Source organism: Lingula anatina, chromosome 1, assembly GCF_051362555.1.
Source record: "Lingula anatina isolate TDL-2025a chromosome 1, LinAna3.0, whole genome shotgun sequence".
NCBI lineage: Eukaryota > Metazoa > Brachiopoda > Lingulata > Lingulida > Lingulidae > Lingula > Lingula anatina.
In genome coordinates, this window is record NC_141767.1 from 69,291,360 (window position 1) to 69,304,787 (window position 13,428).

Here is a 13,428-nt window from a genome sequence, read left to right on the forward strand (position 1 = left end):
ACAAGAAATATCATTCCCCCTAGTCCTACTTTGCCTGAGACATTTATTTCAGGAATTAAATATCTACTGTATCTGCTAAAATGCACTGGTTGACCTTAAAATCATGTCAGCTCAAATGGACCTTGCTAAAGCTACTATCATGTCTAGTTGAAATGTACAGGAAGTTGTGGTTACATGTTTTAATACTAAAACTGGTCAATTTCTCATTCTCACCTTAAAATATACAGAGCTGCACTAATTCGTATAAGCTGGTGCCACGTAACCATATTTCTAAGAAACTAAATTATCCATGGTGTTTTTGATATATCTTAAGATGCAGAATAGCTTCTTATAAACTTACAGAGAAAATGTGTTATTTGTTAATGTGCGAAATTTTCTATTACTTTGATTTCAATATGAACACTTTTTCCATCAGTGCATGCTGCTGGGGCATAAAATTTTACAGGCAGTGCTATTTCTGTCAATAGCATCTAATATAAAAGAATCGATGATTCACAAACACAGCTCTTAATTCATTATGTGTCAACCTCCATGACAACTTTGAAAAATGGCTATTTATGGCACTGTGCAGAAGAAAATTTGAAAGCCACAATACGTAGTAGTTTGCTAGACGTTCAAAAATCATAAATATGACAATGCTACACTGTTTTTATCCTTTTTATATATTGAGAGAAATCATTTTCACTCAGAAGATTTGTAAATATATACTTAAGTTTAATTCTTTTCTCGATAAAACTCTTGAACAGCAGAAACACCAACAGTTTCTGTGTTGCTAAAACAATAATACATTCAATCAAAGACAAAGTCTGGAAACCATATTTATGAATGGAGAAAACACCTCACAACAGATAGACATATCAAATGTGACACATACAGCCTATGATGACCAGTTCTTTTTATTCAATCAACCTATCCCACTGGGAAGCCTTCCTGAATGCCTAAATATTATCAGTTTTACTGCAAGATACATCAATTTACTCAGTTTACCATACTATTTTCTCTGCTCTCCTACATAGAGAAACCCAAGGTGCTCTTAGCAATGGAATATTAAAATACCAATAAACAAACACAGTGGGATAAAATGGTTGGAAGAAATGTGAGAAACAACACTGATGTGCTGAATGTCATCACATTTTCCTAGGCACTTCTCTTTTTTTCACTTCTTTGAAAACTCTGTAAGTATAAAGTTATCTGTCCGGATTTCTATTTAGCTCAAACTGAATTGAATCAAATAAGTTGTAAAGTAATGTATTCAGTGACCACTGACATCCAATGACAATTACTCACTTAGAAAGATCTTCACACATTGCATGCGTGGTTAATATCCAAACATTTCAGAGGCAAAGACAATGGCAGTACTTGTTTGTATTCAGTCATGAAACAAGAGTAAAATGGTTCCATTACTTTTAGGCTGTGAATCAAGACCTACGTAGCATGCAATGTTATTGTTCAAACCAATTTCTCCACTACCTGGTAGTACCACTGTAACACTGGTGACTGGCTGTGTAGCCCAACAATACATTTATACATTTAATGACATTTTGCCTTTTTTTTTTTTAATTTTTCAACCTTACACATTTTTTGCTGACCATTGACCAAGGTTAAAGTTAAACATTAATTGTTAAAAAAATGTAAAAATATACACATAAATAACACTACATATCATCATGTCAAAAAAAAAAAAAAAATAATAATAATAATAATAATAATGGTACGAGTTACTAAAAAAAACAATATTCAAAAGAAACTTAAAAGGGCTGTGTGTTAAAAAAGATATTTCAAAAATATCTAAATGATGTACAACTAATCAAACATTAAAAACATAAATGATGACAGGCAGAATCAGTTTCCAAAATGGCAGTATAATCAAAATATGTAAATCTTTTGTCTAACATCTTATTAACAATAGAACAACACATGTTAACAATGACAGTCTGTCCTGAATAATACCTAGAATACATGTGAAACCACAGAGTTGGCAACTTTGCATAATTGATTCATTCAGTAAAGCACCATCTGGGACCATCCATGTTCAACAAACCAGAGTATATTTGAAAAAAAAAAAAACCTCTCCTCACTTCTACAGAGCTGGTGCCAGTACGTGCCTGTGATGCCAGATACAAATACTTTGTTTTTGCTTACTAAATGACCAATTAACATATTAGAAGGAAGTTGAAACTGTCAGCTTCAAAGAGAAAATGATATAAAGATTTGCTGGAGAATATTAATTACCACCTAAGTCTTGAGAAAAGACAAATGTTTTTCTCCAGCCTCTGTTTATCACATTTTCTCTCATCTTAAAAAAAAGTTATCATAGTGCAATTCACATTTTTCAAAATTTTCATTTTTTCCTCACTTCTTCTAATTTCTTGGGGATACCTATGAATCTAACATTAACAAAAATCTTTTTCAGTTTTTGGAGACGTGGCAGATTTATTCAGAGATAAGAAAATAGCTACAGTCTGCAATTTTCAGCTCTCACATTCAATATATCAAGTAATATACTAACTTAAACCAATAATAAACAAGAGGCTGATTTTCCTTGAAAACGGTAACTTTTTGAAGTAGAATTAAGATGTAAGATAAGATATGCAAAAAAAAAAAGAAACCTTCAACAATTTTGTCAATTTTGTCAAGTTGTTTTTTCCCCACATTTTACAAGAAAAAAAAGTGCATTAGTGTCAGACGGTTATCATTACTGGGTGCTAAATAAATTTTCAATCAACTACCCTCACAACACTTCAAATAATAAAATAAAAGCACCAGCCAGGTGTAAAAATGACTCAGTATCCAAAAGCACCTGCTCCCTTGCATGAAATGTGCATCTTCGTGATGACAAGCGCTTACTAAAGTCTACAGACACGCTACTCAGCATTTCTAGAACTCGTTAACACGACATTATTTTTGAAAGATTTAATTTCCTGGAATAAAGTTTAACCAAGTATGAGAAGCCTTTTCAAATTTCTGCATACTATACGGTAGAGCCAGTGACGAGTATGGAGACAAAAAACAACTGTAGTTAGTTTCTCATCTGTACATGCTTAAGTGAATGTGCATTAAAAAGCTTCCATGGCATGTACTAATTACGTCCAATAAAAGGGCGCAGGAAGCGTATAGTCAGCCACTACATTTGATACTGTAAATAGAGGGATTTCTTAGAAAGCACGTACGGAACAGCTTCCTCGGTAGAGAGCTCCATTTAAGAGATTACTTTGTTTTCAAACTTTGAGGCACTTCATTCAGACAGGATGATTTACCTGCTAGATTTTACGAGCTGCCCTTTGGTGAAATATTTAGGCAATTTTAATATAGTATTGGGAAAAGAATAAAACTTCAAAATGGATGCAAATTATTTTTCTTCTACTTCTGTAAAAAATATCATAACAGATCTACTTGAATGATTTTTTTATTTAAAAAACCAATAGATGACTGAAAGTCCTTTTTTATATAAAGGATATCATTATTTTAGACATCCAGATGAAATAGTTTGTTGCCAATGGGTTTTATTTAAAATACAACATTTATGCTGCACTTAGAGAAGTACACTTAAATACTAGATGCATTTCAATTCAATTAAATATGTATCATCAACTGCCCTGTATGAACAAGTCACTTGGAAACCTATTCCAAGTATCTGACTGAATCTGAACTAACAACTATTTTATTGTTTTTTCTCTCTATTTTCTATATCAAAATGAGACTTTGATTAAAAAACAATTTGAGCATATTTCATTTACTGCCAGAAAAGAATATCTTAATTTCCTTTGTTTGATAACCTTATAAGGTTGCAATATTTGATATAATTACAGAATATTGCAAACTGATCAGAAACTTGTTCAGGAAAAAGGATTTATATTACCGTCTACTTAGCTCCAAACACGCACTTATCAGCAGCAGGCTTCACACAGCAACTAGGTTTATAACTGAGATTTTATTACTAGGTCTGAATGTCGGCTTCATCAAATAAGTACATGTATGGGACACTGGGGCTCATAGCATACAGCAGCTGTACCCAAGACATGGAGATAAGGGGAGTGTGTGGTTACAGTGGAGAGACGGGCAGGTTAGAAATTATCTCTAGGTTTTATGCGTAGGAAAGGAGAGAGAGAGACGGGGTATGTAGGAGGTAGGTTTTACCTAAAGTGAAAAAATACCTTATTATAAAATGTAGTTTATGAGGTACCATTGTGCAAGATATGACAACCAAGGAATTAAGGGGGTTTATTTTAATCTGTGAAAAGTCAATAGCGTATTTATCTTGGCCATCCAAGTTTTAGCAATGTTTTTTAGTTAAGCGTTTTTTTTTTCTTGCTTTTTGCTCCACAGCTAGATTCACAGCTGATCCACAGAATCTATTCTCATAGAGCTACTTATGGCTTTTTGTTTAAATCACGCTTTTCCCACTAAATGCTTGACACTCATTTACCAGAAGAAAATGCATCTCTCTGATGTAGGTATTGTGAATTCTCATACAGCATTAAAATTTTCTCTATATTCAAAATTGTATGGGTGTAGTGTGATTTACCAATGCATTAGGAGGAAAGCTACATCTTTTTTTTTTATATATATATGTGAATATATGAGCTTGGTCTTATGTTATCTCAAGTAACCAATGACACCTTGGTGTAAAACTCATAACTTAAGGTAAATGGTGTAATTTTGTTACATCTAGCCTGAAAAACAATAACAAAAACAGAAGAATAGTTTTTTCTGACGTTGCTTTCTTTTCTTAAAATAGTTTTGTCAAGATGAACTCAACTGCCATGATAAACATGGTTTTAAAAAAGCTCTGACAGATGCAGACATCCCTGCAATCTAGCATCATCAACTGCTTGATTGCATTCTTCAAAGATCTAGACCAACAATGTCTCCTATAAAAATGCTGACAATCTTGATGTCATTATAATTGAGATTGCAAAATATTGAATTCGACGCGATAACCATATTGTCAATTTACCATAAGAGCAAAATTTATTGTAGAATAATCAAATTAGTTTTATTTTAATGACATAAATCAAAGAAAAATAATGTATAACTATATTATTAGGAAGGTCTTTCGGTTCCCTGTTTTTCGTTTGAAAAAAAAATTACCCCCCTCCCCCCTCACCACCACCACCAAATATCAGTGCATGTAACCTTGAAGAAAGGGATCATTTTATAAACTGGAAAACATTTTTGGTAAGAGATTTAGTCAGGAGTGTCCTAGGGACCATTCCCAGATGCTGTCGTACTAACTGTGGATCGATCTATCTCCAAAGGGCGATTCTCGTTTAATTGCAATCAACTTAAGCAGCTTAGATGTCTGTACTGAAGCTGCTAGGGGGTAATTAATTATCGTTTAGCAGCTTTAGTAGGCGTGCCAGATATCTCAGCTGCTAAAGCTAAAAGCAATTAAGCGAGAAACTTCTTGGAGATGGATCGGTCCTGTTAGATCGATCTAGGCATTGGAACCCAGTCCTACTAACTGCATCCCTACCTACCACTGCTCATGGTTTACATCAGACCCCATATGCTACTCAATGCTCAGAACAATGAACATATGGATTACCATATTGAACCTACTGAACAAAAGCCAAGATGAAACTATCAAACCCTCAGACCAATGAACCTGCAGATTACCTTTTTTAAAACCAATAGGCTTTCAGACCATCGAGATGACAATTCAACAGCAGTGGATAGACATTTAAAAGCATTTGACACAAATTTACAAAGAAGGGTGGATTTATTCAAGGTAGGATATATAATTTATCAAAATAAATAAATAATAAAGATTTGTAAGGCAAAGATATAAAATCTTACATGGTTTAACTAAAACAGTCCCAAGAACAAAGATTCTACATGGAGATTGAGCTGAGTTGATTTTTTCATTTATACAACATTCGTTAGTGCATAAAATGCTGCAATAAAAACAGTTTTTTGTCCAATGATGTTTATTTAAGTGCTGAACTTGGAAAGGATATTGGATTCCCATGACCAACAAAGGAGACTCGTGTGTAGGCAGCCAGCTTAGACCCCAGTAGATGTCAAGTCAAAAATGATCTGTTATTGGCATGACCTGATCCTCCAATAAAAACTGATGCATATAACCTTCATATTGAACATTCTGTAAAATTAGACAATTTTTTTCACCTCCTATCTTTTCTGCGCCCCAATCCCCCCTACACATACACACATGGCCCGAGTTATCCAGGAATTACTTCTCTATGATAAAATAATTTGTTTATAACTACTATTTCTCAAACAATACATTTTACTTTATAGATAAGGTGTTTGAGTACAAAAAAAGGACATGATCTAGGCATGGTGCAATGCTGAGACGAAAGAGCATGATTAATTGAAAGATCTGATGAAATTATTGGCCTGAAAATTGGAAAGCTAGAGACACAAGGCTGATTTAGTAGATCATCTTATTGCTGGAATACAACTCAGAAACACAGGCGTATATGGAGGCTGATATGCTCCAACATCTTAATGCGGTCTCTAATATATAAAACAGGCCTCTGAAGAAACAATTGGTTTTATACTAACAGGCTTTATACCATTAATAAAATATATCAAATCTAATGCAAAAAGGCATTTAGCTTTAAATCTAACTCAAATGAAATGTAAGCATAAAAATAACATATAAGTGTTTACAAATGGATACAGTTTTGCCCAAAATAATCTTATTTCAAAGAAAGGGAAGCTGCATAGATATACTAAAAAGTTTTTTTGTACAAAACTAATTCCACAGCAATTGTAACAGCTCCAGAAATCAGATCAGTAATTTCCTTCTATTTAGTTCCTAAACCACGAAATAATGAAAGAAAGAAATGCATGCAAAATGCGTCCTGTGGTTTCAATTAAATAATGTTTTTCACCTCAATGTTTAGAAGTGGAGCATCCCACCTTCAGCAGATGGCTACAAGAACTCAGAATGCACCCAACGTTTTCTTGTCATTCAATCAAAATAAGACTATGAACACCAACTTTATTAACAAATTAATGGCAGGTCTTATTCATGCTGACAAGTGTGATGAGGATACATCAACCTCATGAATACTACACCACTGACCTGTTCAAGATTTTTTTCACGATAGATGTTATAAGTTAAATATTGTTTTTACGTTTTCTACGGTCTGGTTGATAGATATGAAATTTATTCTTATTTGTAGTGATGTGCATCCCACTGGGAGCCAAGTCCATTCTTACAAAGGCCAAAAGCATAATAAAGGTGATTTATACTTTTCCAGGATTCAGCACCAATACTTTAATGAAAAGAATTTTCATGGCTGAGAAAATGAAAAACTAATATTGACGTTATAAATTAAAATCAGATAATGCAGAGTAGGGAGGTATAATAACTGACTCCATGTATCCTTGCAGCAAAATACCACAGTGCAGAAAAAAATCTTTTCACAATTTTACAGTGCAAAAACAGTGTCTGGTTGAAGAAGAAATTTTCTAGTTGTAATTTAACATGTGGGCTGAACAAGGGTTAAAATTGAGCATCCCAGATAATCATCAATTCAATAAACCTTTTCCAACAAACAACAAACCATAATGAGAGCCAATAACTGTTTTAGAATGTCCCAGGAAACCAAAAGCAGCAGCTTAAACAACCACACAGCCCACTGGGAAAATGCCTCATGGGACAAAATACAAGTACAGACCATCTTTTTCCTCTCCCAATCTCACCATAGTCCAGCTATATATAACATGTATATGACTGCTTCTGAATTCCTAAACAGTACACAGTAGATGTATGCCCTGGTATACCAGCTCCCTAACTACAGGCTAGCCAGACACTGTGCTCTGTGTTGTAGCTATTATCATATTTTGTCTAATCAACTATGGCAAGGTAGCTGACAGTTCAGCGACAAATGGCTAGCAATTACGTGGAGCCCCTCACATTGCTGACGCAGTTCTAATAGTAGCCTCCAGCAACCGGCAGCAACAACAACAAGTGTGACTAGCATCAGAAAGCATCATCTGATTCTTGCCTGTGAACTCCACCCTTGGCCTTTGACACAAACACACACATACACACACACTCACTTCCAGGAGATGTTCATGCTTGCAAGAAGTATTTAAAGGAGTGTGCCAAGCATATTGGAACTAGAAGTTACTTTGACAATACAGTGCTGCAACATCAGCGCTAGTCGCACGGAGAAATCAATCTATCAAGCTTACTGATTTCTTAGCATTACTAAGCTCATAGCACAGAGCAATTGTCACTTCACACCAGGGCGAGAAGACGCAGGAACTGTTCCGTCACATAGCAGAAATCTTTTGTGTTGTTTTTATTTTTATCCAATCAACATGCTTCATCAGGGAGAAAAAAGGCTTCATTAATCACCGGTGTTCACTATGTAAAATTATTCTTGCTGCCGAGTTTAGACCAGATTTGCTGCAAGTGTTTGAAACCAATCTTTTTGGTGCAAATTAAACTGGCTACAGGTACAGTGATAATGTTTGTGTGTGTATATGTGTGTGTGCACGTGCGTGCGTGTGTGTGTGTGTGTGTGTGGGAGAGAGAGAGAGAGAGAGAGAGAGAGAGAGAGAGAGAGAGAGAGAGAGCTGAACTTGACTCTGCAAGGCACTGATGTCATTTTTACTACTGCATTAAGGAGCGGTCGTGAAGTAGGTATTCTTTTCCCAGCCAGAACTATGACGGCAGGAGATCTGGTTAAGAGGAGTGCGCAGCATGTTAACACTAAGTGGAAGTAAAGATTCTGACGGTGCAAGGACATAGGAAGGCAATATCTTTTATTAAAAAGCTTTTGTAGTGTAGGTAGGTAAAGTTATTACTCTTTTGATTTTTTTTATACAAATTAAAGCCATTTCTTGCTCTTTATGATAAATGGATTTTCAAGTAATATTTACTCCTGCCATCAGGAGATATGAGGAAAATGGATATCATAAATGCTAGGAAAGTATTTATAAAGGATAGCTTTTCTGAAAATCTTTGACATTTTGTAAATTTTACTTTAATACAGTTTCTGGAAACATTAAAATATAACATATGAATTCACATTTTATAGAAGATGATAAAATGTCATACAAATAAAATTGAAAATATAAAAAAACATTTTCTCTCTCTTTTTTTTTTTTTTTTTTTTTTGGCGGAAGTCTGTTACAAACACAACAATTTGAAAATGATGAATGGCAGACCTGCTTGTGGTGAAATTAAACAAAGTCATAACAACCTCACAAAGACATGACAGGCAATAAGATTCTTATTATTGATCTGATCGGCTTCTTGATTTAATCAGAACCTCCTTCTCTTAGGCCGGCTCCTGTTGAAATGTTGCGGTAGGCATAAAAAGAGTCAAGACAGTGTGTTGCAGAATGTACAAATAATATAATTAAGCCAAATGTGCAAATCCCATTCAACAATTGACATAAAGAAATTGTGACTTCAATAAAATGTATTGCCTGACATTGTTTTTCCCCTCACATTTCACTGAAGGGGATATAGTTCTTAAGAAACTTTCATTCAATAAAGAATCACCATATGTAAAATAAAATAATAATTTGAAAGAGAATGTACTCAGGAAAATTAAAAAAAAAAAAACAATCATGTACATTTTCAGCTTTTTGCAAAGAAGCATTTACACACATCTCCTACGGATGTCTAGTGGATTTTACAAAAAGGTGGTAAATGCACATTTCTGACAGACATTTTCTGTATTGTGTGCAAAGAAGATTTATTACCCATTATATGCAGTGTTATTATGCTGTGAAATTATTATGCACTGAATAAGATAATAGGAGGGTAAATAATTGATAATAAACTGGCACGTGGGCGGTTGCATTTTTAGTTTCTAGCTGTGAAGTTCTCAAGATCTATTCTCTATGAAGCCAGGTCACTACTTGAAGTACATAGCAATTAAGAGGAATAAAATAAGGGAAAAAGTGGACTGTTTGCCCATTAGTGAGAAAACGTGTATGTATTGTATGTGAAGAATGGGGTTAGCATATTACACAAAGGATGTCTTGTTTTTGAAAGATTTATTCACTTTGTAAACCATCTTAAGGCTGTAAGCTTTATACAAATGTGCCTAAACCACAAATCCTTATTAAAAAAACTGCAACAGCTTGAGTAAATATTGCATAAGTATATCATATAAATTATTCAGTTCAAATATTTTACCCACACAGAATAGTGGGGGAAATTATACATTTAAAGGTTGCCACTTATTGTTGGCTTCTTATTAATAGAAAACTGCTGTCATTCACCCAAACGTGCAGCACTTTTGCACTGGTTTTTAACCTGGGATTACTAGGAATTCACACTCACATCTCTTATTCTCAGTGATCTCAAGACTGGATGCTTTCTACAGGCTGCAGTATAGACATTAGCGTAATTAATGTGAAATAATACGCCTGCCAAAGGAACTAACGTCCACAGAACGGCATTGACTGCAAAAACTGGCTGCTACACATTGTTCACATTTCTTCTTCTCTCTCTTTTCAGTTTCTATCTCCTGCCTGGTGGATGGAGATGAACCAGTGCTGTTGGATTAAGCAGCAGTAATCTAGGCTACAGTCCAGATTACAGTTCAACTGACAAAGAACAGCTCTTTCAATACCCAATAATGACATCAATCAGAAAATGATGTTGATTCCATCAGTAACTGCCGACAACAGTACCTCGGAACAATTTGCCAATTTCTCATCCATTTTTCTCGAATCAAAGAACAGCACATGGGTGCAGAGGTACAATGGGGTGCCCCTGGTGCTTGTTTCCATCTGTTTCTTTGCCATGATCCTGTGGACAGTGGTGGGGAACATCTTGGTTTGGGCTGCCCTCTGCAGGTACACTTCACTGAGGAACATTAACAATTACCTCATTGGTAACTTGGCAGTGAGTGATTTCCTCTTGGCTGTGACAGTGCTACCATTCTCTGCAGTCTATGACATGCTGGGACACTGGGTATTTGGGAAAGTCATGTGTATCACCTGGCTCTCTGTGGATGTCCTCATCTGTACTGCCTCCATATGGGGACTGTGTGTCATAGCAGTGGATCGGTTCACAGCAACAGTCTACCCTGTGTGGTACAGAGAGCGCCAATCAGTTAACAGAGCAGCTGCCTACATTGCCTTTGTGTGGATTTTTTCCATTGCTATTTCTGTGCCACCGTTCTTTATGTGGGATGACATGCAAAACAATGACTTTTTGGACTATGACCAGAACGGCAAGCTACAGTGCATTTTGTTCAGAGATCATGGTTATGTCATGTACTCTGCATCAGGATCATTTCTTATTCCATTTATCCTCATGTTGTTAATTTACATCAAGATATTCTTTGAGTTACAAAAACGGGCACGCAAACTAAGACGCGCAAGAATGGTGCATAATCGTGCAACGAGCAAACGCAGCTCGTGCACTCCATCTGCAAAGAGCATCCCCAGTATTGAGCTGGAACCGGCCACGCAGGACCTCCATACTCAAGCAGATAGCTCCAATATGACATCAGGAGACTCCTCAAGTATTGGAAGCAATGAGAGCACACCACCACCTAGTCCAAGTGATACTGTGGAGTCGCCAGCCTCTCCAGCCTTCTCTACCGACACCAATAACTTCTCTGCCTTCACTGACAGTAAATCTGACGGCACGGGGAATAATAATCATGGAGGACTGCTCGTTATACCAGCAAAGGACATGTTACGTCCCGTGATAAAACGCAGTCCATCTCCAGACAGGAAACTGTGTAGTAAAGGATCAACACTGGGCTCTATCCAGGAGGAACACTCACAGACTAAATCTGCTGACTCAGCATTTTTTGATTTGAGTCATGTAGAGATTTCTAATTCAGAATTTTCCACCACTCAGTGTAATACTGAGATGACGTATGCTGAGAGTGGTGGCTCACCAAGCTCCCTGTCTAAGAAAACAAGAGGCAGGACTGATTCCCTGGCCTCACAGACAAATGGTAGTATGGAGAAACAGAAAAAATCAGAAAGAAAAGTTAGTTTAAATTTGCCACAGAAACCAAAACCAATTAAAGGATCAAAATCAAACGGACATACACCTGTTGGAAAAAGGCACAGGTCAAAGTTAAGAGCAAATAAACTGAAATCTTCCTTAAATTCCTCTACATTAGTATCTCACCAGCAACGTCGCTTTGAGTATCGCGAGATGCGAGCTACGAAGCGCATGGCATTGATCGTAGCCTGCTTTATCGTATGCTGGCTCCCATTCTTTGCCATGTATATTACCCGCAGTTGGTGCAAAGACTGCAATATTGATGTGAACTTGCAGACATTTCTCATTTGGCTGGGCTATGCCAACTCTGCACTGAACCCTATACTGTATACCCTTTTCAACAAAGACTTCAGGAGAGCATTTCAACACATAATTTGCTGCACAAAGGCAGGACCACATCAACGCAGGAGGTGACACTATGGAAATATTGTGTAATAATTTAATGTAGACAATGTGCAATACCATTATGGATTACAGCAGTCGCAACAACTTTATGTCAAGATATATATTTCTTCAACTTAACTGCTTCAATAAAAGGAAAGATGTATCCTCCTGTTTTTCATGATCTCTTTAAGGTCTTTATATTTAAATGTTTTGCTTGGTGATGACTGTTTCGGAAAAAAGCCATAAGACATCCTTACAGTTTATGGTAATGCAATGTGAAGGATTACTGGGTTGAAAAATTTAACCTCGGTCATTTGAGAAATACCAAAGACATAAATGTTCTATCATTTGACTGTTTATCACAAAGGAACTGAATTTTTAGCCAGGGCAATGACATCCATAGGAGACATAGTAGCCCTGGCAAAGTAATATGGCAGACAATTCTTTAATACTATTGTTGCAGAGCTTCTATTTCGTATGATACGTCAACCAGTAAAAAAAAATCAGATACTTCTATCTCATAGTTTCCTGTGAAAGAAACCTGTCATGGTGAAATCAATTTACCTCCCTTTCCGTCTTGCAATGCCCATGGTGCGATTTAACCCCCCATAAATTACAGCCATCTTCTGTCAGTTCGTTCATAGTGCAATCAGATGTCCTATTATAAAGACCTCAATCATGCTGATCAAAGGAAGAATCATTACAGCAAATGGTTTCTGCTAGCTGCAGATTTGCCATCATAAATTGCCCAAGTGTTTCAATCACACTTCCTGAGCCTTCTCAAACATTAACATCTCAGTACTTCTCTTTATTCTTAGTTGCTCCTAACCCTCTTGCTATTTAGGATACTGACATGCATTTATGTGGAACTGTAATCCACAGAAAAAAAAAACAACAAACAAATAAACAAACAGGAACTGTAGCACTTTTAAAAGGTTCTGTTGTGATATACCATACCCAAGTGAAAAATATTCAAAAATATCAACAATTTTCATTGCGTTCTGTAATCATGTTCTGCTGCTGCTGCAGCTTGCTATTGGTGGAAGTAAATATATTTTCCTACAAAAATATCT

The 13,428-nt window shown here is 35.9% G+C and overlaps 2 protein-coding genes across 5 annotated transcripts in view; one reads left to right on the forward strand and one right to left on the reverse strand.

Moving 5' to 3' along the window:
• Positions 1–13,428, reverse strand: part of LOC106166443 (phosphatidylinositide 4-phosphatase SAC2) — a 79,306-nt gene that overhangs the window by 38,566 nt on the left and 27,312 nt on the right. The gene's annotated exons all lie outside the window — the stretch shown is intronic.
• LOC106166444 (octopamine receptor 2) lies at positions 3,938–12,518 on the forward strand. 4 transcript variants are annotated; one of them, XM_013545007.2, is made up of 2 exons: positions 3,938–4,126; positions 10,460–12,518. In XM_013545007.2, the coding sequence occupies exon 2, from the start codon at positions 10,598–10,600 to the stop codon at positions 12,383–12,385; it is 1,788 nt and encodes a 595-aa protein (XP_013400461.2). In that variant the 5' UTR covers positions 3,938–4,126; positions 10,460–10,597; the 3' UTR covers positions 12,386–12,518. The 4 variants fall into 4 exon arrangements, with proteins under 4 accessions (XP_013400461.2, XP_013400463.2, XP_013400459.2 ...); XM_013545009.2 differs by having other exon boundaries at positions 3,938–4,115; XM_013545005.2 differs by lacking the exon at positions 3,938–4,126 and adding an exon at positions 7,192–8,439.

Excerpts from the sequence above, each read along its gene's own strand:
- LOC106166444 (XM_013545007.2), top strand. The coding sequence starts at position 10,598 with ATGATGTTGATTCCATCAGTAACTGCCGACAACAGTACCTCGGAACAA.